This window comes from Pteronotus mesoamericanus, unplaced genomic scaffold (assembly GCF_021234165.1).
Source record: "Pteronotus mesoamericanus isolate MK-2021 breed Mesoamerican mustached bat unplaced genomic scaffold, CSHL_Meso_final scaffold_582, whole genome shotgun sequence".
In the NCBI taxonomy this organism is placed as follows: domain Eukaryota; kingdom Metazoa; phylum Chordata; class Mammalia; order Chiroptera; family Mormoopidae; genus Pteronotus; species Pteronotus mesoamericanus.
Genome location: NW_026555323.1, coordinates 1546126 through 1571999, shown reverse-complemented (window position 1 = coordinate 1571999; position 25874 = coordinate 1546126). Strand labels below are relative to the sequence as shown.

General features: G+C 51.1%; 1 protein-coding gene across 1 annotated transcript in view; it reads left to right on the top strand.

Moving 5' to 3' along the window:
- Positions 1-3039: 3039 nt before the first annotated feature.
- GABRA5 (gamma-aminobutyric acid type A receptor subunit alpha5) overlaps positions 3040-25874 on the top strand; it is a 60536-nt gene continuing 37701 nt past the window's right edge. The window contains exons 1-6 of the mRNA XM_054561984.1: positions 3040-3083; positions 3655-3661; positions 4852-5003; positions 19161-19282; positions 21463-21530; positions 21636-21856. Of these exons, the coding sequence (XP_054417959.1) occupies positions 3040-3083; positions 3655-3661; positions 4852-5003; positions 19161-19282; positions 21463-21530; positions 21636-21856 (614 nt within the window). The remainder of the gene's footprint in view (positions 3084-3654; positions 3662-4851; positions 5004-19160; positions 19283-21462; positions 21531-21635; positions 21857-25874) is intronic.

The following is a 25874-nucleotide window of genomic DNA, read 5'->3' as shown; positions in this document are numbered from 1 at the left end:
GGGCTCCGCTCACCTCTCAGGATCTGCACCCCCGAGCCCGTGACGCCGCCACGGAGCGCTCTCGGGTCTGCTGAGCCCACAGCCACCGAGAAATGGACCTTGAGAAGACCCCTACATGTACGCTGTTATTTGGTGAGGGTTGAATTCTAACCTCAGCCATCCATCCGGCCTCTGGGTCCAAACCCCGCCCCCCCCGCCCCCTCCCCCCGCCCCCTGGCGCTGCAGTGCATTTCAGACGGAGGAAAGGCGGGCAGAAGGGCCCTGTTGAGGACGAGGGACAACCAGGCCAGGTCAGGGAGCGCTGGGCTTGGCCCTAGGAGAGGAGAGCCATGGGCTGCCCTGCTGGCCCTCGCTTTCCATCTCTGCTCTAACAAGGGGGCAGCTGTTCTGGCAGGAGGTACCCAATATGGTCCGGAAAGCTCTTAAGAAATATCCACAGAGAGACCCCACTCTGGGGCTCCAGGGGTCCCAGCTCCACGCCAGGCCCCCCAGCCCAGGGCCGCGGCGCCAGGAGGAGAAGTCCCCACAACTCCTGGCTATGAAAACTAGCGGGCACTGAGGCTGAGGGGGACCCTACGACGAGGCTGCCGGAGTCCCAGGCAGGCGGTCCTCTTAAAGTACCCCGTGCGGACTTGGACTCACTTGCTCCGAGCTCCTGCGCCGGGACAGCAGCTGCAAAGGCGCCAGGGACACTCGAGGGGGAACTGAGTCATCGGGCTTCATGAGGAGGGCTGGAGGGGAGGCTCGCTGTGCCGTTGTGCTCCTTGGCTGAGCTCTCCAATCACCCAGAGCAGGGGGCGCCAAACCGGAGTCCCCATCACACTCACCCCGCGCCTAGCGTCCCTGAGACCCCGCCCCTTCCAACGGGCGCGCCCACCCAGCAGCTTCCGGTGGCTTTGCCATACAAATGGGCCTGCCTTGGACCATGCCCTGAACTTTCCTAAATGCTCTCGAAGGCTCACAAACCCCTAAAAAGCAGCATCAGGGCCTCGGCATGCCTTGTACTTCCTGCTAAGCGGTCCCAGGCCGCGCACTTAGTGGCAGCCGGCTTCGGTTCACAGCCTGGCCTCTCCCAGGCACCTCGGAGCCCAGCACAGGTGACAACCAGCTGCAGGTCACTTTTGTAGCGCCTCCCAGGTGGCCGAGGCGGGGCACAGGCAGCGGCTCATCTGGGCATACACCAGTGCGCCTCCCAGGAGCCCCCAGAACCAACCCCCGGGGGGCCACCTTCAGATCACACCGGAGTTCCACGTAACCACCCCCACAAATGACATATCCAAATGGCAGACTCGCCGGGCACCAGAATCCCTCCTAACTGAGTCCTGCTCCGTGGGGCCAGCGCCCAACAACACTTCCTCTACTGTAGCCAAGGCTGGTCCTCACAGCCAATCAGCCAGAGAGTCAATCCCTCCTTCCGCGGTGCCAGCAGCCACCAGGGCTCAACCACAGCAGGAAGGCACACGCAAGTCACCCAAGGGACACCCCTGGAGCCCTGGGCTCAGGAGACCAGGGAGACTGCACCCCGGGGCCCCACAGGACACCCGCCACATAGGGTCACTTTCTACCGAGCCTGTGTGACAGAGTAGCCCTACTTAATACACAGAAACAAACACAGGGAGGCAGCCGAAAAGAGGAGCGAAACATGTCCCCGATGAAAGAACAGAAGAAACCTCCAGAAAAAGAACTAAACAAAATGTAGACGAGTAACATACCAGATGCACAGTTCAAAATGCTGATTATGAGGATGCTCAGTGATGGAAATAAAAAATTTCAGGCAAATGGAAATGAAAAACAAAACCGGGGGAGCAATACTTATACCAGACGAAATAGACTTTAAAACAAAGGCTATAAAAAGAGGCGGGGGAAAGCCCCAGCGATTGTAGTTCTGGGTATTTTTTTGAGGAAACCCCAAGCATGAATTCAAAAAGACACATGCATCCCTATGTTCATTGCGGCATTATTTACAATAGCCAAGATATGGAAGCACCCAAAGTGTTCATCCAATAGGTGAATGGATAAAGAAGTGGGATGTATATACAATGGACTACTACTCAGCCATGAAAAAGAATGAAACTTTGCCGTTTTGTGACAACATGGATGGACCTGAAGGGTATTATAATAAGTGAAAAAAGTCAGAGAAAGACAAATACCATGTGATTTCACTTATATGTGGAATCTAAAAAACAAAATAAACGAACCAAAAAAACCAAAAACAAACAAACAAACAAAAAACCCCCAACGAACAAACCAGAAACAAACTCATGGATACAGAGAACATTCTGATGGTTGTCAGATGGGTGAGGGATCAGAGGTCTGGGTGAAAAAGGTGAAGGAATTAAGACGCACAAATGGCCAACTCTGAGAACAGTCACCGGGAGGTAAAGTACAGCCCAGGGAATAGAGTCAATACTTGTAACAGCTACGGATCGTGACAGACGGGCACTAGACTTACCAGGGGAACCGCTTCTTAAGTTACATAAATGTTGAATCGTTACGTTGTACACCTGAAACTACTATAATAGTCTATGCCAACTGTAACTGAAAAATAAAAAAGTGTAAAAACAAAACCCCAGAACCCCACATTTCATGAATAAAGCCATCAAAGACAACCGTTGTAAAAGAAAAGAAAGTTCCGCAGAAACGTGGCCTATCCCGAAGCAGGCCAAGCCGGGGCCCTGAGCCCGCCCCTCCACCCTGCGGTCGGGGGCGCGTTTGGTGAGAGTCTGGCGGCCTCTGCCGGCGCCTCTGCAGAGGCGGGTTCCTCGGCGCCGCGGACGGCATGTGGTGCTCTGGAGAGGTGAGAGCGAGCGCGAGTGCGCCGGGCGCGGGGGGATCTGCAGCGGGCAGCGCGCGGCCTCGGGCGCGGCGCACAGCGGAGCCGCAGGGCGGCCGCGGGAGCGCGGGGCGCCGATCAGCTCGGCCCGGGATCGCCTCGGCCGGGAACGCGGGGCAAGTTCGGCTGGCAGCATGGGGCGGTGACGCCGCACACCGGCCTTCCGCGCCTGCCAGCCGGGCGACAGCAGGCGGCGGCGGAGGAGGATGCACCGTAGCCGACGGCTCGCCTCCCGGGGCCGACGCGCAGGGTAAGCCCCGGGCGCGCGGGGCCGGGCAGTGGGGAAAGGAGCTGCGGGAGAGGGTGAGTGGACGGGCGGCCCCAGCTCGGCCCGCACCCCTGTCCTCGGGGCGTCCGAGCCGCGGACTGCAGGGTCCGGGAGGGGAGCTGGAGAGCGGGCGGGGTGCCGCGGGCGGCCGGGAGCGCAAACTTTCCCCCGGCGGCCGCGGGAGCGCTGCCAGCGCGGGAGGACAGGGGCGTCCTGGGAGGCGCAGTCCTGCCGGACGGGGCAGCAGGGCGCAGCGCCCACCCCGCCCGCCGCTAGGAATCGGGGCGTGGGGATGCCCGCCCCTGCCGTCACTGGAATCCGAGGGGCGAAATCGCCCTCCTGGAGGGCCCCGCCAGCCCCAGGGCTCTGAGGCGCGCGGGGTCCCGGCGCCGCTGGCGGGGTGGGCGGGGGCTCCACTGGGGTGTTGCTCGCGGGTCGCGCGGGCTGCTTGCTGGAGGCCGGGGGGGCTCGGAGCCGCCGCTGCACCGCGCGCTCCTCGCCAAGGAGGAAGGCGCTGCCCGGCGTGGCGTTCGGCTCGGACCCGGGGCCGGAGCTGGAAGGTGTGCGAGGGCCAGAGTGAGCCGGGGAAGGCCGGCGAGCAGGAGGCACGGGGCGCGCCGCTGCGGACCGGGCGGGAGGCCGACCCCGCGGAGCCGCGGGAGCCGGGGTGACCGAGGCTGAGGCTCCGCAGCGCCGCCCCCGTTTCCCCCGGGTCCGCCAGCCCCCGAGACGGTCCGGGGACGGTGGGTGCGCGGTCTTCCTTTGGGGGCTCGGGGTTGAGGGGCAGCAGGAGGCGCCGCCCAGGTTTCCCGCATGCAGCGCCGCGTGCTCGCCGCTGGGACTCCAGCCCGGGTCAGGCGACAAGCCCCGGGGCGCGCCCAGGCGACCACCGCAGGGCAGCATGGCACCTGGCCCTTCGGGATACTGGGGCCTTCGCTTCTGAGGTCGAAGTACCTGTTGTGTGGTTCCCAATTCCGGAGTTGGCCTGGGGTCTCTTTGGGAAAATGTTCCCTTTGAACACGAGGTGTTCCTGTGGCGTGTGCGCCCCTTTGCGATATGCGCATGCTGAGAAACGTGTGCCTTCGCTCAGATGAGTTGCAGAGCCCAGGGACCCTGCTGCCTGGATCTCGGGAGCATTCTTTGGGGCCCAGCAGCACCTGAGAGAATTCCCCAAATGCAGAGATAACACGAAGTTATCGAGCCATGGGGGACCGGATGCTGAGAAAGTGCAGGCTTCCCTTATAAGCAGTTGTGATAAATCCTGTAGACTTGCTTCTTAAATGTGCCTTTTCCCCCTCTCTTTCCACATACTTTCTCTCAGCACCTTGCAGAACGCGGAGTAGCCTGCTGGCTTTGAACACGTGGCAGATATCTCAGAAAGGTAAAATTATTCCACATGTGGATTTGACAGAAAGAGCAGTTAGAACTTCAAGCATTGATTCTAATAATAGGACTAAGGGGTCCTCTGATAATATGCCAAAGAGTAAAACGTAGTCCTTGACATACAGAAAAAATACATTAGGGGAATGAGTCTGCACGCTAAGTAAAAATTAAGCGAGATTGGCGTTTCTTTCTGTGCCCAACTTCCTGTGCAGGGGGCAGGGGAGACCCCGGCGTGGGGCTTTGCTGGGGACAGCCAGGGTACTTTCTGTGGCACATGTGTGCCTTAGCGGCACGCGTTGATTCTAGGAACAGTGACGGGAAAACGTTCGTGCTCATGTTTTTCCTTTCTGTGCCTTTCAACTGGAAGACCCGTTGGAGAAAGGAAGAGTTTTTCTTCGCAATTCACCTCCTTCGATTCTTCTTCTTCTTGGGAATGGACGATGGAATGTTCTCGAGCTTTATCATGATCAAGAACCTCCTTCTCTTTTGTATTTCCATGAACTTGGCCAGTCACTTTGGGTAAGTGATCATTTTTTTACGCTCTGATTTTACGTTTTTGGGGGCACGGGCGCCTCTGAGAAACTTTGCTGGGCAGCCCAGCTTTGCCATAATCATTGTCTCATGCCCTTGGGTTTGCAGTAAATCCATGAGGGTCCTTGCCGGCCCCCCCCCCACAGCCCCCGTTTCCTTCCTGAGCAAGTGTGGGGCACATTTTGTCTGCAGAAATGGAAGAAAATATTTGTGGAGTCAGCGGCGTGTTGTCCTACTCAGGTTAAAATGAGACTCAAGTTCAGGGGTATGAAAGTCATTTATTGCTTGTTGGACTCTCGTCTCAACATTTTGGCGGACCACCCCCTGGGCTCCAGTATGCAAAGGAATTTACCTTGAAGGCCGAACCCATGCTCTGTGGCGGTGACAAGGACTCGCGGTGCCCTTGGCCTTGAACTGCGGGGCAGACCCCAGAAGGTACACATGTCTGATGATGAGCAAGGTGCCAGGCATCCGCTGTCCCTTTAAGGTCTTTCCCCTTGGCCTTTGGTATCAGTGTTCCGGTTCTCATCCGTTTTCATTGAACTAGTGATAACCGGCATTTTGGAGAAACGCTCTTAGGAGGGGCTGATGTTTTTCCACTCGCCTCTGCTCCCTGAAAGTGTCCCGGCCCACCCACAGGCGTGTACCTTGCAGGAGATGCAGTATAATTAAAAGTTACATTTCAGCACAAATCTGCCGAGCCCTCTTTCTGTGACACCCGGTCCCGGAGGCTGCACAGGACGCTGTGTAAGTCACGAGTGGTCATGGGAATGCGGTGGCCGCGGGGATGGCTGATAGAAACACCTGCTCTCTGGCCAGTTCACGGCGTCCTGTTTGTCCCCTGGACATTTTCTGCTGTCTGACCTTTCCAGGTCTGTTCAGAGGTGGAAACTGAGCAAGGGAGAGAATGTGACTGTCCCCAGGTGCTGTGGCTGGTCAACGATGGCCCTGGGTCTGTGTACCAGGACAGCCAGGGGTGTATCTATTCCTCTAGACCTTCTGAGTGTCCCTGTGGGACAGACATCAGCTGTTATTTTTGCCTTGTTGCTGGTTCTGAATGGACGCCTCCCCATCTGTGACTTTGGTTCCCTATCTGTTAAATGAAAGTTGTCCTTTTCTACATCCCTCCCGGCTGTTAAATCCTATACGCCACTCTGTCCCCAGGATTCTTCTGAATAAAAAGTGTGTATATAAGTGAAATGATACCCAATCTTCAGATCTCCAAGTTAATACATTAGGTAGGTAGGTTGTTTACTGATACGCGGCATACAGTTAGCATTATTTCAGAGGACTACGCTAGGATTAGAAGCATGTGGTTTGTTTTTGTTCTTGTTTTTGGTGTTTGTTTTTTTTTAAGATTTGGCCAAACACATTATTGTGAATTTGCATTTTATAGCAATGAAGTTATTATTCTCTCTGGTGGATGCTAGTTTGAAATAGGAAGTCATGTGCACATGAAGTTTAGCCATTAGAAGCACCAATACTTTATTTCTTGTTTAATTGGGTGGCTTTCTGAGGTCATCTTTAGAAGAGAGAGCAAACTGTCCGCTTCTAGAAACCAGCGCCAAATTTCCCAAGAGAATTGATTGTTGAGGTATCTCGGATCCTTTAGGTATAAGGTCAATATGCTAGTCCATCCTAAAACAAGACCTACTAACTGCCAAAAATACATGACACACAGAATAATATACAAAAAAAGGAAAATATCCTTAATTCCACAGACACAATCTTCCTTCATATGCTGCTGTGTCTTCTTTCCCTTACTTTTCTGCATATTTTTATGCACCTGGGATCATACCTCACCTTCAGTTTTATACAGTGTGTTTTTTATGCCTAATACCCTTTAAAATATATGATTTAAAAAATGGATGGATATGATTACAGGACACAAACGCTTACTCATCAGCTACTCCCCTAATTTGAGATGTTCACATTGTTTCCCACGGGGCTGTTAGAAATTTTCTTACAGTGAACATTTTTGGCTTCTGACCATTTTAAGTATTTGAGATCATTTCTATTAGGGGACATTCCTTAAAGTGGAATTTTACATCACGTACTGAGTGGTTTCTTTTTTTAATTGATTTTAGGGAAAGAGAAAGGAAGGGAGAGAGAGGAAGAGAAATACTGATTTGTTGTTTCACTTATTGATGCATTCATTGGTCGCTTCTTATCTGTGCCCTGACTGGGGATTGAACCCGCAACCTTGGTGAATCTGGACAATGCTCTAACCAACTGCGCTACTCAGCCAGGGCCCTGAGTGTTTTTAACTCTTGTGCCTGTGTGTTCAGTTTTCGATGAAAAGGGATGTCTAGAAAAGCAGGAAGCCAGGTTTCATACCCTAATATAAGCCTCCTCTCACTTGCTTATTGCTCAAAATGTACTTAAGAGTAATTCTATTACGCTGGAAAGAAAGTTTCACAGCACTTACTTGAGTTAAAATCTTGGCAAAATACTAGCTATGGCAATATGGAGCGTTATTGTTATTTCTGTTCTAGGCAAGTCCCCGGAGGAAACTTGTGAGCTAAACATCAGTAGCTCTGTCTTACAGTTGGGGAAGGTGACAGGGCTGGATAGCTCACTGGGGAAGGTCACCAAACCAGACAACAGGTGGAGGGAGGCTAAGGAGTTTCTCAGAAAACCAGTCAGGACCAGGAGAGGTCTGTCCCAGCTTTTGTACATGTTCAGTGTTGTACAAGTGCCTGTGACAAGAGTGTGGATTTGGAGATCAGGAAATGTGTAAGTCTTGCCCTGGCCGGGTGGCTCAGTTGGTTGGAGCATCGTCCCATACACCAAAAGGCTGTGGGTTCGATACCTGGTCCAGGTGCATACAGGAGGCAGCCAACTGATGTTTCTCTTACTCTCTCTCTCTCTCTCTCTCTCTCTCTCTCTCGCCCTCTCCCCCTCATCCCCCCCCTTCCTTTCTCTCTAAAAGCAATGAAAAAAATGTTCTCCGGTGAGGATAAAAAAGAAAATGTCTAAGTATGATGAGTAGACTATATTTGGTGATCATAGGAGATTGATTAGTGAGCAGTGGTTTGAAAATATATGATTATTCTTTCTTCTTTCCTGTACATTTTCTAAATTTGATCACCACTAGCTCATGTTCAATAGGTTTCAGAGTCTTCCCTTAGTTTTACGTTATATAACGGAGCATGAGTCAAGTGAGTAACGGAACAGAGGTCTTACGTGACAGGCACCCTGATACGGTGTCACATTTGGAGGCATGCATGGTATTATTGAGGCATTATAATTATTTTAATGAGGCCAGTAATCAAAAATACATGGTACAGAAAAACTAGCACAGACATGCTCTTTGAATCAAGGTAAGGTCAAAATACATAACATTACATTTTAATGGGAATTAATTTGTTATCATTGGAAAAATCATACTTTATCAGACTCAATCAGCCAGTGCTAATTGTAAGATAAATTTGAGGATCATCAACTCATTAATAAGCTATAATCTGATTTCCTCTGTTGAATTGTGTCAAACATATTTTAGAGGTTTATATATTGGAAGAGAAAAAACACATTAGCACTTCATTGCATTGGAACTACAATTCAAACAGGCTTTGGTAAACCAAAGTTTTTGTTTTGTGTTTGCATTTGAACTAAATTTATTGGGGTGACATTGGGTAATAGAATCAGACAGGTTTCAGGTGTACGTTTCTATGATACAAGATGTGTATATTGTATTGTGTTTCCATCACTCAAAGCCGTATCTCTTTCCATCCCCATATATTTGACCCACTTTGCCCTTTACTACCCACGCCTCCGTCTCGTAACCATCATTCTGTTGTCTGTGTCTATGAGTTTTTGTTTGATTGTCTTGTTTGTTCATTTGTTGCTTTCAGTTTTCTATCCCACATGTGAGTGAAATCTTATGATTGGCAACTGAAAGATTCTTGAAGAAGAGACTTGCGTGCATGAACAGAGAAGGTTGTCCTTCATCTGTCCACACGAGTGTGCTTACCTGGACCTTTGGGTCTCGCGAGAGCTGCTTTGTGCACCTGCCCAGTCGGTCCTCTTCTTACTACAGCACGAAATGCATTCTCACTGAACCGCTCAAGTCTCGCGGTGTCTTTTCACAGAACAAGTCCTCACTTGCAAACCCCAAGGGGCAAGTTCTTCCTGCACTGTGGCTGCAGGTTCGCAAGGCCGGGGACAAATGGTCGTAGCAACAATGATACAAACACACGGAAATGCCACCAAAGCCGTTAGGTGAATGTGCTACGTGCCACACACACAGACAGTGGGACATCTAAGTGGGGCAGGGATGGCCAGAGATCAGAAAGATAGGTAGGTGACTTGGACTCTGCTCCAGGGTAAAATAATGCCCAGCAAAATTTTTTAGCCTCTCCAGAGGACATTTTTTCATTGTTTTGAGAGAGACAGAGAGAGAGAGAAAGAGAGAGCGAGAGAGAGAGAGAGAGAAACATAGACACAGAGAGAGAAACATCTATCAATTGCCTCCCATACGTGCCTTGACCAGGGATTGACCCCAGAACCTTTTGGTGATAGGATGATGCTCCAACCAACTGAACTACCTGGCCAGAGCCAGGAATTTTTTAAAAAGATACTCAAAGGAAAGATTTCTCAGTCACATGCTGTATGAAGGAAATGTTTAGCATGTTCATCATTCCCATGGGCCGTGAGCTAAGCAAAGCTTAGGGTGCCTGGCTACAGCCCCAGCCTTGCCACCCATCCGACCACCAGCTCCAATGTGAGTCACTGACTCCGTTCAAGGGGAGAAAGAGAATGTAGGCTTTTGGATTTGTACAAGGTGCAATTACATAACGTGCATATTCTAATTAGTGCAAGATTTCAGAGGAAAATTATTAGAATCAAAAGTGAAAAGAAATCTTATCCTGGAGCTCTGGTGGTAGAATAATAATCATCTGTGTTGATATGGCTCTATCTCCTTCATTTCCAGAATGCATTTCAAAACATGTATGATTCAGCCCTGGCCAGGTGGCTCATTTGGTTGAAGCATTGTCCTGTACACCGAAGGGTTGTGGGTTCGATTCCTAGTCAGGGTTCATACTTAGGTTATGCGTTCAGTCCCCTGTTGGGGTGCATTTGGAATGCATCAGATCCTCTCTCTCTCTCTCTCTCTCTCTCTCTCTCTTTCTCTCTGTCCCCCCTCACCTTCTTCTCTCTCTAAAAGCAATGAAAAAATGTCCTCAGGTGAGGATTAAAAAAATGTGCAACTTAATTTTCATCAGATCTTCCCTTTGTATGTGAAAAGTTCAGGCTTAGATCGTAGATCAGTGTGCCCAAGTTTGATTGTTAGGAAGTGTCCAAATCAGTGTCCAGCTAGAGCTCCCAGAATGTTCTAAGAGTCAATTTGCAGTGAGAATGGAAAGAACAGAGCAAAACCTAGATATTGGAAACCAAAGAGTATCCTAATGTAACTCAAATAACACCATTCTAAAAACAGTGGGTCTACAGCTGCTGGAATAAAATAGAACAGACAACATGTATTATAGGTAATACTATGTAATAGAGAAGGGGTCATGTGATAGAAAAAGGGAGATATGCACCCTGGGCTGCTTGCTCAGTTGGCTGGAGCATCATCCCATACACCAAAAGGCTGTGGGTTCGAATCCCAGTCGGGGCACATGCCTAGGTTGCAGGTTCGATCCTCTGGTCCGGGCTGCTACAGGAGGCAACCAGATTGATGTTTCTTTCTCACATCGATGCCCCTCCCTTCCACCCTCCTTTTAATTGAAAATCAATAAACACATCCTCAGGTGAGGATTAAAAAAAGAAGAAAATGGAAGATACGCTACAAAATAGGCTTTTGCAGTTCATTGACAACTCTATTTTATTTGTATTTATTTAACTGTGTATTTCAGACCCAAAAGGCAAAGCTAACAACAAATGAAAGCCAGGATCACTTTATTTTTAGCCTTCACAACAACAAAAAATTGGGCCATCACCCGACAGGCGACGTGATTTCCGTTTCAGACCTGGGCAGCTATTTGGGGACAGCGTCAGGTACCATGTGGACAGAGGACGGTCAAGCTGCTCTGATCCCTGTCTCTACACTGGCTGTGTGGCATCAAAAGAATAATTTAACCTGCCTGTAATTTGGCTCCCCAGTCTCAAAGTGGAGTTAATAACAGGTCCCACGTCACCGGCTGATGCGAAGGATGAATTGCCGAATGCACATGACTTGCTGATTCAAGGCCCGGGGTACGGTGGTGGGGGCGGGGCGGGTAGGACGCTACAAATAGGCTGGCTGTCCCGGGTGTGGTTACTAGACTGGGGGACCAGAATGGCGCTGGTGCTGGGGGTGGTCCCCAACGTCACCGCGCAGCGCATGAGCACAGCGCACAGTCCCTAATCCTAACACGCCTGCGGAGTCTCCCCTGCCGTGTCGCCCAGCACATTGGCAGTCACAGGCCCTGGGGACGAGGGCGTGGACACCCAGGGGACACTGTTGCCACCCCAGTGTCTACTGAGCCCTTACTCTGTGCCAGGCAGCGTGCCAGGTGCCGAGATCCGAGGCAGGGAGAGGGGAGCCCGCCTGGAGGCCGCGCGTTCTGATGGGCACCACGTATGCGTTAGCTCTGTCCCAGCGGGTGCCGTGAGGAATACGTCGGAGCGCGCGACAGTGAGGGCGCCGGAGAGACGATGTGGCGGGTGTTTGCGGGGCTTGACGCTGTGAGCAAAGCTACTGGTGAAGGGTGAACAGGGGTAGGAGGGGCGAGTGCAGGGCCGTGCTTGGCAGGTATATTAGGGACAACAGGGAGGCAAGTGCGAGGAAAGGGGAGGTTGATGGGAAGCATTATCAGCCCTGGCTGGTGTGGCTCAGTGGATTGTGCACTTGCCTGCAAACCAAAGGCCGTGAGTTCGATTCTCAGGCTTGCGGGCCAGGTCCCTAAAACCTGATGGGTTTAATGATCTATTAATGAGCTGGAGAAGACAGTAGAAGAGGTGGTAGGGAATCCCATGAGCCCAGTCTTGGCAGGGTTAGCCCTGGCAGATCCCTGTGGGATAGCTAAGTGAAGAGGCCTCCTGGACCCCTGGGCATATAGGGCCAGCAGTCAGGAGGAGTCTGGGGGGAGGAGTCTGGGGCGGGAAACATGAACTGGAGGGTCTCCCATGTATGGGAGATGGGAGACCCTGAAAGCCACTGGCTTGGATGACATCGATTGGAGATTGAGTGTAGACGCAAAAGAGGTTCCTAGACTGTGCCCTGGAACATTCCAGCGGTCAAAATCAGAAAGGCTCTCTCTCTCTTTAAGGCGGCATCAGACATCATTTGGCATCTGTAGCGTATTATTAATAATACTAATTGGAATAAAATCCTAGCAGTTCTTCAAGAAGAAAGAAAGCTTTTAAAAATATTTTGTTTAATTTTAGAGAGAGAGAGAAAGGGAAATATTGATATGAGAGAAAAGTATCAATTGGTTGCCTCTCATACACGCCCCGAGTGAGGACCAAACCCGCAACCCAGGCATGTGCCCCGACCGGGAACTGAACTTGTGCCCTTTCGCTTTGCAGGACAATACCCAACCCACTGAGCCACACCAGTCAGGGCAAAAAAGATAATCTTAAATTGGACTAATAACACAACTCACTGCTCAGTCCCATTTCAAATTAATACATGGATTCTCCTGCGAAGCTAACCCTCTGCTGGTAATTTGCTCATTTTGGAGATGGCTTCCTTGGGCTCCCCTGTCCCGCTGTGTTTGATTCCTTCTCCCTCCCAAGTCAGAAATGCTGCTGAAGGCCGGCCATCCTGCCTCTGTGCCCGCGGCCTTCCCCTGAGTGGCTGCCCGCGATGCCTCCAGTCTCGCCTCCGCCAAATTCATCGTCCACAGGTGCCTGAGGGTTGTGAGGAGATAGAGTGGCCCTTCTTGGATGCTCTGTGGCTTCTGTCACCTTCAGGACAGAGCCTAGGAGCACAGCATGGCATACAAAGTCCTTTTATTATTATTATTATTATTTCATCCTCGCCCGAGGATATGTTTATTGATTTGAGAGAGAGAGAGAAACATCGATCAGTTGCCTCCCATATGCACCCCAACCAAGGATCGAACCCAAAGCCTATGTGCCCCGACCGGGGATTGAACCTGCAGCCTCTTGGTGCCAGGACAACGCTCCGACCCACTGAGCCACCGGGCCAGGGCCGCACTCTTCTTTATGTTTCGACACATGCCATCTCTCTGGTGGCATGTTACCCTTCTTGCTGAAATTCTTACATGCCGCCCGTCACCGTTTCCTTTCGGGGACCGCTGCTCACAGCACCCTTCCACACCCCTTCCTGTGGCCTGAGACTTGAGTTTCATGGCTGGACACCCCGGCGGGCACTGCTGTTCTTCAACCTGGGACAATGCATGCTTAGCCTTTGGGACTCCTGCCGTGTCAGGAGTATCGCACAGAGTCCTACCACTGCCGCGATCGCACTTCCTTTAGAACGCGGTCATGTCCTTGTGGCTTGTCATCGTCGCATCCCCAGTACTCACCGCGGTACCAGGGACATACCAGACACCCAGGATGTGGTTCTTGAGCTGAGCTGTTGAAACAGGCGCTCGGCTCAACTCGTGCTGCTATGTGGCCTCTTTGAGGACATCATGGATGAGAGAGTTCATTTAGGGCCACTGTGAGGCTTCACTCTGTTTCCAGCTCAGACAGGCTTAGAACAGTGACTCTCCACCCTCGTGGCACATGAGGGTCACTTGGGGACCTTAAAGAAATGCTAGCACCTGTCCCTCCTGGATCAGTTATAGCCGAGGCTCTAGGGCCTAGGAGGTAGGAAGAGACGAATGAAAGAATCCCAGAACTGGTGTCTTAGGCAGGGGGTATTTGCATAATTGCAAGTATTTACCCTCTGAAAACACCCCTGTTTACTTTTCTTAAACCCTGGGCTGGTGAAATAAACCCATTCATGGATCAAGTTTCAGGGGCTGCTTGTGCTTCCTGCTACCCTGTGAGAAATGTGGGAAGGACCCAGGACTCCAAGCCTAGCAAGGTGCCAACGCAGAGCGCTTTTGGAAGCCTTTACATCTCTTGGAACATTGTCACTGTTCTGATGTGCTCCTCCCATGTCCCTGCCCGCTGTAAAACTGCCACCTCCCTTCCTCAGCCTGGAGCAGGAAGCTCAGTGACCTTATTTTCCAAACAAAAATCATTGCAAAGAGTTCAAGGTCAGAGATCAAGTCCTTGTGTCTTTGGTATGGACCAACATTGGGCAAGGAAATATGGAAAATGAGGATATTCAGTTACACACTCGATGGTGGGTTCCACATTTTCTTTATGATCCCTTTTCTGGAACGTCAATACACGTGTGCCCCCTCCCCGCCCCTGCTACCTTTTCAGCAGAGGACATGTTCCAGGACCCCCAGCAGATATCCGAAACCGCAGATAGTACCGAACCCTAATCAACTTTTTCAACTCTGCTAAAAACGCGCCAGCAGCGGCCTTTTATCAGCAGATGCAGCCTCTGCAGGAATTTTTATATTTTTCCATTGAAACCAGTTCCTGAGTCTGTGCAACCCCGCCTTCCTTGCAGTAGATGGTCTAGTGTCCCTCCCTTCGGGGACCCCTGGCCTCAGCCTTTATGAGCACTCAGCTTTCTGGCACAGTGCACAGCTGTCAGTAGGAACCCGTGATTGTTCACGTCCACTTGCCACAAATGTCGTGCCTTCTCCATCCCCGCTGAGCACTCAGCACTGTGGCCGCAACTTCTGCAGTTTGAAGCGCGGCAGCAACACCAGCGCCATTTTATTTTTCCTGCTCCACAATTTCATGAATAGCATATTCCTCCTGACCGTAGGTCTTAGATGAGGCAGGATAGGATTTTTCTTCCCTTATTGGGTGAAGATGTTTTGCCTTTTCATTGAAAGGAAGCCTTCTATGGCTTTTCTTTGGCGTTTCCGAATGGCGTTTTGGGACCATTATTAAGTAAAATCAGGTTGACTTGTACACAGGCATTGTGATGCTGTGACGGCCCATCTACTAAGTGACTAACAGGTGGGGAGAGTACACAGCGTGGCTATGGATGACTCATGTCCCAGCCGGGATGAAGCAGGACGCCATGAGATTTCATCGTATGACTCAGAATAGCATGCAGGTTAAGACTTATGAATTGTTTGTTTCTGGAATTTTCCATTTAACATTTTCGGAATGTTGTCGACCGCGGATAACGGGGGGCATAGCAAGGGAAACCGCGGATAAGGGGGGTCCGCTGTAATCTGAAAAATGTTGCCCTGTTCCCATGTGTGACATGTTTTTGTAGACAACACACACTAAATCTAAGGAAACAGTGTATATTTTCAGACCCCTTAGTGAATCTACCCTGACCAGTCCTGAAGGCCAAGTCATCAATTTTCAAGGACTTCTATTTTGTCTAAGGCTATTGTCAGTCACAACAGACAGCTCACAAGAACCGACTCCCCCAAAGAGCTGAGCCCTCAGCTTGTCCTTGAAGCTTTGAAGCCGGGTACTCACAGTACCCTGAGGATCAGCCGAGCTCGTTGGTGCCACTCAAGACAGGATTTAAACAGCTGGACCCAAAAGGACTGCGTGTTCAAAAGGATGAAGCCATCCCGTGTCTGCACCCAGGAGGACGCTGCATGTGACTGCTCACTGCATACATTGCCCAGCATTTTTGTGTCATTTTGTCAAGTGGATGCAACCAGCCCACGTGGAACAAAGCAGGCAGCCTTAGAAGCGGCGCTTGGATATCGTGCCCCTTCTAAGGTTTGGATATTGAACCGAGGCTCAAGCAGGCTCACCGACCACCTGGGAGGTTGTCCTGGACGGGGCGCTTCCTTCGCTTTCTGTGACAAGGGCGCTTCCTCTCCACAGAGGCGAGATGGTGTCATAGCCACATGCTGAGGCTGCATTGTTTTTGAGGGGATCTAGGAACTGAGGAGGCTGCTGCCCCGAAGGGCATTTTCAGGAATGTGTTATTTGCATTCCTTTATTTGTATTGTTGACACTATTGCTCAAGTCCCCATTTCCCTGCTTTGTCCACCCAACTCTTGACCTCCCCTTCCCTCTGGCTATTACCACAGTCATCTCTGTGGCTAATCCGTCACCTTCTTTCATGCAGTCCCCTGACGTGACAGCTGTCAGGCTGTTCCATGTGTCTATCCCTCCATTTCTATTTTGTTGGTCAGTTTATTTTGTTCGTTAGATTCCATGTGAGTGAGATCATATGGTATTTGTCTTTCTCTGACTGGCTTACTTCATTTAGCGTAATAACGTCCAGGTCCATCCATGCTGTTGCGAAAGATGAAATCTCCCTCTTGGGGAATATTTTTGAGACCCCAGTTCCTACCGCCTAGGTCCTGTCCTTCTTAAACAGAGGAGAAATCACGGCAAAGCCGACCACACCTCTATCCAAAAAGGGTCCACAGTCACAGCAGACGAGGCAGATATTGAAATTCCTTCCCCCAAAGTGTAATTATGTGTAAATGCCTGTAGATATATATTTGAATTCTTTTTAAAAAAGATTTTATTAACTTATTTTTAGAGAGGGAAAGAGAGGGAGAGAAACGTCAATGTGTGGTTGCATTTCACACACCCCCTTGCTGGGGACCTGGCCTGCAACCCAGGCATATGCCCTGCCTGGGAATAGAACCAGTGACCCTTTAGTTTGAAAGCTGGTGCTCAGTTCTCTGAGCCACACCATCTAGGGCTATATTTGAACTCTTTTATTTTAAATGTTTACAAGAAGCAGAAGGTGGTTGGAAATATATAGGCATCGCATCCTATTTCATGGCTGCAGATGATGATTTGCATGTTTGTGAAATGGATTTGGAGCTGACTGGGGTGGTGTTTGTATGAACCTGTGTTTCCCGCCACCGGAAGCAATGCCCCTGGGGACCATCAAATGACCGCCCCGTGCTGGGGACACCACAAACGGTGAATAACATAGTCAAGTCTTTACCTCCAAACTGTCAGAGCCGTTCAGATCTAATGTAATTTAAGAACATTTCCACAACAGATAATGCAATAGCTTAGAAACGTGTACTTGAAACACTATGCTATGCTTTTCCTTTTCTTTTTTTCTGAATCATAGTGATGTCTTCATTGTTTTCAATTTGTATTTTTATGGAGATATAATCGACCTATAATATTGTGTAAGTTTAAGGTATATAATATATTGTAATTTAATTACCTTAGTGAACACCACCATAACATTATACGGTTACCATTTCTTTTTTGTGGTGAGAATATTGCTGTTCCCTTAGCAACGCTGAAGTCTATATCACAGTATGGTGAACTGTAATCCCTATGATGTGCGTCAAACCTCCAGAACTTTTTTTTAAAGATTTTATTTATTTTATTTTTAGAGAGAGGGGAAGGGAGGGGGGAAGAGGGAGAGAAACATCAATGTGTGGTTGCCCCTCGCACGCCCCTACTGGGGACCTGGTCTGCAACCCAGGCATGTGCCCTGCCTGGGAATTGAACTGGCGACCCTTTGGTTCGCAAGCCAGCTCTCCATCCACTGAGCCACACCAGCCAGGGCCAGAGCTTTTTCATCTTCAACATCTCCCCAATTCTTCCTCCCCAGCTCTTGCTAACCACCTTTTGACTCTCTGTGTGTACAAGTTTGGCTTTTTCAGAATTCACATATAAGCCACACGCTGCTCCGGCTGGTGTAAATGTTCTCACCTCTATTCCAAGCGACAGACCCACTGAGGGCCTTCCAAAGACGGGCTACTGCACCATCGCCCACAACTGAATAACCAAACTGATAGGAGTCACCAGCACCCTTAGAGGTGCACGAGGACGCGGGATTTAGTTTGACCCATAGCGACTCAGCTGGGCAAGTACCGGATGTGACCGGTTCTCTCTCTTACGAGCGTCAAGCCCCTGTGTCTGGCGCCAGGGCCACGGGGCTGAGTGGCCCCTCATTCTCTACTGGACGTTAGAGAAAAGGGAATTTAATCATTTAAAAAGCTAAAGCCCAGAGTAACCGTGAGGTCCACGCTAACAGGGCAGAATTTCAGCTTGTCTGAGCTTCGTTTTCATGGGGATGTGAAAATTAGATCTAAGGAACGCTCTCTGCGCCCCTTCGGACGGGAAGAGCGTTGGGCCGTAAAGAGGCGATCTGCTCGGTGCGATCCAGGACCGGGACCCATTTCCAAGAACTGGGCGGGGCTGGCGCACATCCGTTCTGCCCGCAGCCTCCTCCCGGAGGCTCCGTCTCAGCTCTCAGCCAATTCATGGAGAGAACGTAGGGCACGCAGAGCCGGGGCCCCGCGGCCCGGCCTTCGGGAAGGTTCCAGGACTCACCTGCCCTTCTCCCAACTGCCCAAGGCGCCACTCCTGGGGACTCACAGCTGGCTTTGCGCTGGGGGCGTTCCCCTCGACGTCAAGCCCCGCGTCGTCAAGGGGTCAACCCTTGCTGCTGGCGGCCCCGGGGACCTGCGGTAGGTTCCGTGATGTCTCCGCGGGTCGCCGTCTTCCCGGTTTGACTTCCCTTCTGCCTGAGTCACCTCCTCAGTTTGCCCAGATCTGCTCAGGGCAGCTTCCGCTCTCTTTCCTCACTTGATGGGACTGGACAAACCTAGACTGTTCTCCTTTCTGGAAGGTTCCGTCCACTCTCGTTAGGGCTTTATTGCAGGGCCAACACAGCAGGTCACACGGCGCGTTGTGCCTTCCAAGCTCGGATTGTAGGTGACCAGCCTTCACCTACAGTTCGTGACGCTTGGATCACAAGCTGTGGCTGGAACGGAAGGTGCCGGCAATGCTCGAGTCCCAGCATAATGCTCACAGCACATGGCCCTAGTTGGGGGGGGGGGGCAGGCAGAGAAAGGAGGGCGCACCCATCTTATCCTTGAACTCACCCACGGTTTGTAAGGGCACTCACCACTCCCCTTCACCCACAGCAGGTGACTCACTCACAATTCAGAGACTGTTTCTGAATCTGGGGGTTGGGGGCTGTGGATTCGGGGCATCATGTCCGGGTGATGGATGGCCAGGCCAGAGCCCGGGGCTCTCTGGCTGCTCAACAATTAAGGCTCGTCCCTGCGCAAACAATACCCGTGATGGAAAAGAGCGCCCTCTGCCTCCCTCCAACACAACGCACCGTAGGACTCCCTGGCTTCTCTATCTTGGGAAGAATTTATAAGAAATAATTAATGCCAGTTGGAACTCTTCTGTGTCTTTGGTCAAAAGCTTTTCACAGATGCCAACCAGCTCGGTGGAAGATGAGACCAATGACAACATCACCATCTTCACTAGGATCCTGGACGGGCTCTTGGATGGTTACGACAACCGGCTGCGCCCTGGGCTCGGAGGTAAGTGGCTTCCTGCGGCCGGGCCTGGGGAGAGGGCGTGGCCTCGCACTCGCGGCGGCTGCAAGTCACAGGAGGTCCTGCTGATGCTTGTTGCCAAGGCGCCTGCATCCTTCGGTGTCACTTGCAAGATGCAGGAAGCTGGGGGTTGCGGTCCCTGCAAGTTCCCTTTCCCCCAGATAATTCGGATGTCCTTTTTGGTTCACTTAAGGAGGAACCGGCTCTTCGGTGTTACTGAAGCTGAGCTCACCCCAGGCTAAGAAATAGTTTTTAATTGATATGAGACACAGAGAAAGAGACATCAACTTGTTGTTCCACTTATTGATGGCTTCATTGGTTGATTCTTGTATGTACCCTGACCGGGAATCGAACCCGCAACCTTGGCCTATCAGGATGATGCTCCAACCCACTGAGCTACCTGGCCAGGGCTATATAATGGCCCCAGTGAAAAAATTAAACTTAACATACAAAGGTGTAAAAACAATGGCATTGAACAGTGGGTTTCACTGTTTAAGATCATGTTTAATTTATTCACTAAGGCCATAATCATAGTACTTACGGGGGACCCTATGGAGGTTGACAATGGTGAACAAATAGCATTATGTGTTTTGGGGGCCTAATTGGCACAGCTTAATTTTGTGCTGAGAGTCGCGAGCATTTCTAGGCATGTGAGATACCCCGCGCTCCGCTGACTGAGATGTGGTGCATTTGAACTTGCTCTATGAGATAAGTTAGAGAGTCTGCCCCCCAGCAACTACATTCTCCAAGGAAAAGCTTAGTCCTCTATTATTTGCATTTAGAAAAATTCTTTTTTTAACTTTTAAAACGATTTTATTATTTATTTTCAGAGCAAGAGGAAGGGAGGGAGAAAAAGAGAGAGAGAAACATTAGTGTGTGGTTGCCACTTTGCACGCCCCCTGCTGGGGACCTGGCCTGCAACCCAGGCCTGGGCCCTGACTGGGAATCGAACCTGAGACCCCTTGCTTTGCAGTCCGGCGCTCAATCCACTGAGCCACCGCAGCCAGGGCATTATTTGCATTTTTAACAGGGAAATTCGCTTACAGTATGAAGAACTGCCATTCTCTGTATTTTGGGCAAAGACAAGTCCCCGAAGGCTGCTAGGCGCCCTCTTACTCCTCCCTCTGAGTTACCGCATGTCCCTGTGTCCCTATGTCCAGCAGCCCCTGTCCCCGCACACACACCAGGAGGACCAAAGCACGCGTTCCCGTTCTGTGGGGCGGGACCCCGAGGAGCCAGAGCCGCAGGGTGGCTGCTGGGGCTGGCGCCTCAGCGGAGAGGCGGGCCCTGAGAACACCAGCGTCGTGCAGATACCGCTGCGCAAACAAATACGCGCCGTGTGCACAGGAGATTCCCAGAAGCCGCGGGCCCGGAGAGGCAAGCCCCGGAGCTCGGACGGGGTGCCGATCCCGCCCAGCAGCTGGGGGCAGGCACGGTGGGCCGCAATGCTCCCCCCCGGCAGGGGTCCTCATTCGTGCGTGGCCGCCGGGAGCCACAGGCTCCTGCCCTTCCCAGGGAACACGCATGTCTGCCTCCACCATTCTTAGCTGCTTTGATGGCCTCGTGTATTTTCCGTCATTTTAATTTTAATAGCAGTTTCCCATGATAGAAGTTTCTAACCATTCACAATGCCCCATAAGGTGGAGCGGGTCTTCCCGTGTTCCTTCCAGCGCCGTTGCCGGCTCAGGCTGCGCGCTGCGGGCTGTTCTCGGACTCCTTCTCCCGACACCGCCCCGGGGCGCGGCTGGACTGGCGATTCCTCCCAGGCAGCTCCCCGCAGAGTTGAATTGTCTAACTTTTTTTGAACAGCTGTGTACAGGAGAGCAGGGCAGCGCGCTGTGAGGTGGGGAGCATTTTCCCGGCTTAGTGAGGAAGAAGGCGAAGCGCCCGAGGTCCCCCAGCCGGGACCCGGCCGCGCCCCGTCCCCGGAGACCCCCGCGTCCCTTTCCAGAAATGACAGGGACTCTGTCTCACGTCATAGTTGGAGCAGCGTGGTTGCATTTGGTGTCTGCCAAGACCTCCAAGTTAATGTAGGAAATACATTATAAAAGCCCTCCGGTGGCCAAGTGTGAAACAGTCTCTAGATGCAGGACGTGTGTGCGGGTGGCGGGTGACGGGGCCTTGGGGCGGGCTGGGTGCCCAGGCCGGAACCTTGTCTCTTTCAGAGCGCGTCACGCAGGTGAGGACGGACATCTACGTCACCAGCTTCGGCCCCGTGTCCGACACGGAGATGGTAGGTCCCCTGGGTCGGGCGCCACCAGACGCCCCGAATCATCACGATGAGCTGGGGAAAGGGCCCCCCACTGCGACGTCACCCGGTTGCCTCCCTTTGCGCTAGGAATACACCATAGACGTGTTCTTCCGACAAAGCTGGAAAGACGAGCGGCTGCGGTTCAAGGGGCCGATGCAGCGCCTCCCGCTCAACAACCTGCTGGCCAGCAAGATCTGGACGCCGGACACGTTCTTCCATAACGGGAAGAAGTCCATTGCGCACAACATGACCACGCCCAACAAGCTGCTGCGCCTGGAGGACGACGGCACGCTGCTCTACACCATGCGGTGCGGCGGGGCGGCGGGGCCGGGGCGGGGCGCGGCGCACGCGGAGGGGGCGGTGACATCCTAAAGGCGGGCTGCGGGGCGCAAGGGGGCGGAGCCGGTCGCAATGGGGGCGGTCGGGGCAGTGCAGGGGGGGGGGTGGCACAGTGCAGGGACGCACAGCTCCCCCGGTGCCCCCCAAGGACCCGACAGCCTAATGGGCTTGAGGATTGATGTGTGTGTGTGTGTGTGTGTGTGTGTGTGTTGCGTATTTTTTACCGTTTCGGTTTGGAGCTTCACTGTGTGCGTTAGGTGTTTCTTTTACCGTGTGACCGGCCCATACTAATAAGCAGGACTATTATTTCGCTGGCTGTCCTAGTCCATAGCCTCCATCTGGACTTGTTCCTTTGGTTCAACGTCGAGACCATCTTGCGAATACTGATCCAGAGCCTGCGGGCTAGGGAACATTTATTTTATAAAAAATGTCATTAAAAAATTCAAGGAGAACCCTTTGGGTCGTAGTGGCGTAAGCCTTCCGAAATTTTAAAAGCCACTTTCTCATATGCTTTGATAACATTCCAATGCTGAGGTTAAATTTCAATATTTCTAATTTAAATTGATCAGTAGTCACTTTTGTTTTCAATTTTGCATTATTCACTGCATTTGAGTAAATCAATAAATGGACCCGCGTGAAAGGCTCCATTAGAGCTTTTCAGTTACCATGGTGGGCCTAAGCCAACGTCAAAAAAGATTTTTAAATTAAAAAGAAAAGCGCTAAAGCCAAGTTTTTTTTTTTTTTTAAAGCCCACGCATTTGCGCTGATGTGATCGGAATGTCTCTCTCTGCCTTCTAATTCTTCCCGATACATTTTATACATAGAAAAGGTTCCACGGCATTGGTCGCTGCCGTCCCTGGAGGCTGTGTGTCCTCCCGTACGTTCTGACGGCGCTGTGACACGTGTCCAGAGCCTGTTCGACACCAGGACTCGGTTGTTCTCATGACGACCCCGTAAAGATTCCGATCAGGGAGCCTGTAACGCGAGCAGGTCCCATTTTCCACGCTTTCCTTTCCCCGCCATTGACCTTGACCGCGCTCCCCCCGTAGACGTAGACCTGAGCTGGGAGCATCACGTCGGTGCTGGGACAGTGGCTTCTCCGCGGAAAAGCCAAGAACCATGACGAGGGCTGACTTGCAGCCCTCAGTCCTCGTCCTGCGCAGCGAATCGGAGTGCACTGCGGTCAGCCCCGCGCGCGGGGTCGGGTGCGGAGACGTTGAGTCCAGGTCTTAAAGGAGGCTGAGGGGCCCACACAGGGGTGGGACGGATGATCGGACCCCATCATTTTGGTGGGCTTTGCGCCTGCGTTCTGCCCGCAGAATCAGATCACCCCAACCCCTCGTCTTCACATCGGTTCCTGCCCCCAGGGGGCTGTTGCTGGGTCCACAGCGTAAGACATTGGGGTGCTGTCATCTGACGCATTGCTGCTTGGACAGGGTGCTGAGGTAGGACCATTGTTTATTTTTTCAAGAGATTTTATTTATTTATTTTTAGAGAGGGGGAAGGGAGGGAGAAAGAGAGGGAGAGAAAGTCAGTGTGTGGTTGCCTCTCGGCCGCCCCCTGCTGGGGGCCTGCCCCTGACTAGGGATCGAACCGGCGACCTTTTGGTTCGCAGGCCTGCGCTCAATCCACTGAGCCACACCAGCTGGGACAGGACCGTTGTTTAGAAGGGAAAAGGCTGCAGAGGAGTGTTTTAAAACTCAGGGCCTACGTCCCAGGCAACATCGCAAACAATGGCTTCAGTGTTTTAAAACTCAGGGCCTTCAGCCTCAGACAATCGCACCAGCTAGGGGACCCCGCTCCCCTTCACCGACAAAGAGTGAAGCTCAGAGACCTTTGGTGACCCGCCCATGGTCACCCAGCTCGTGAGGGGGCCGCATGAATTTCACCTCGGCTCTGAGCAATGCCCTTGTCTAATCCACCACATTTGAAAACCACAGGGATACCACGTTGTTAGACATCGAGTGGCCTCCTTCTCCCTGTCAAAGTGTCATGCTAGGAGGAGGATGGTGACAACCAGGACAACCTGTCAGCAGTAATTGGTCCTGGTTGGTGCCAAGGAAATATGCTAATAGGTTGCCAAGTCGATACCGGGTTTTCTATTTCAGTCACGCACAACATGTGCAGAATGGAAATGGTGCCACTTGAAAGTGTTATGAATTTTAATGGGATAGAAGTATAGTATAGTTTGATAGCATTTCTATCTATTGATTTAGCAAGGATGGTGAAGTAACAACTGGATCATTGGTAACAGGACAAGTCATATGGCAAGCAGCACCTGGCACCCTGTGTTCCAGGGGTACAGCCCTTCTTTCTTTTGATATTTTTATTAATGTGAGAGAGAGAGAAAACATTAACTTGTTGTTCTACTCATTCATGCATTCAGTGGTTGTTTCTTGTATGGGCCCTGACCAGGGATTGAACCTGCAACCTTGGTGTATCAGGACGATGGTCAAACCAACTGAGCTACCCAGCCAGGGTTGCCAATTGATGGCTTTCTTCTGGGCTGAACTTTCGGTCATCATTGTGTAGCAGACGGTTTCAGTTCCACTCCTGACAATCCTGTGCAGCGCAGGGTGGCCACCTGGTCTCCGGGGACACCCGAACCTGATGGTTTCCTTTAGCAGCAGGTGCGCTGGGAGGCAGTCCCTCGCGCCCCCTGGAGGTGCTCCTTTGTGTTCATGCGCAGTGAGGGCCATCTGACGGCGCATGCCCTGGTCTTTGGGCAGAAGAGCAAGTCTCTCTTAGTCTCTTGTGCAGAAAACCACATCCTGCCAGAAAGAACTTTCTAGAAGGCGAGCTCGGCCACGACTACCCTGAGCACTGCACGCTCCGCATTGTCACGAGATGTATCCCCTGTGCGATTTTTATTTGGAGAAAGGCGTATTTTTATGATTGCTTACACTCCATTTAGAGTTCCATTCATCATTAGCGGAAAACACTGCTTTGAACTGACTTAAGTTCAAGTCCGCCGGACTCCATCATTTAGTCGCCAGGAGCCCTTGAACGTTTTGATTTAATCTCTTAGAGGCACCTTTTGTTGTTGTTTTGTCATCGTGGTTTTAAAATTTTTTTCCAACGCAGCACCGCCACAGGGTCTGAAAAGGCTTCTCATTTTGGGAGTTGATCGCGTAGGCGCATATTCTTTGAATGACCACTGGGGGGCAGCATAGAAACATTTTTGTACAGCGAGGAAATTATATACATTATTCATGTTTGATTTGGGGGTAATATATGTGAAATAAATTACACACATGAATCTACAAGTTTTTAACAAGTATGTGTAGAGTAGTAGACACACATATAACCATCTATATCTTTATCTGTATTTATATTTATCCCCCTACATACACACGCCAGTGTCTAGTGTACAATGACACCAACAGACATATTGGTGAAATATTGCCATCTTGAATGCTATATTTATTTTAATGACAAGGATAAAAATATTTAAATTTTTATTGTTTATTGTTGACATTTAAAAATTTATAAAACATGGGGAATCACCAAGCATGAAATACAGCTATGGTAACACCGCACTCAAGAGATTCGGTGCCCACGGTCTGATGTGTTTAAGTCCATGTGTACGGACTGCTCCCGTGGGTGTGTCTGAATGAGTCCTGTAGCTGTTAACTGGCCTCATTCTCTGATAACTCTTTTGTCACTAGCTTTATAATTTAAGACACAGTAAAACCTTTCCCCTGTCATTAAACATTGATCCGGAGTTTTGCGATCCATCACATTCCGTCATGTGACCATCCCGTTATATAGTCTCTTAAACGAAAACTCATTTCATTTCCTTTTTTTTCCCCCTCTGTTATAAACAACGTTGCCATTGAAGCACAAAATTATATCTTTGGATAAATTCCAGGAATCAGCCAATAAAGGCTTTCAAGGCATCTTTGCAAATTGTTTTCTAGAAGAACTGTAGCGATTTCACTCCCACTAATGGAAAGTACAGATGGTCCGTTGCTTCCTCCCCGGCGC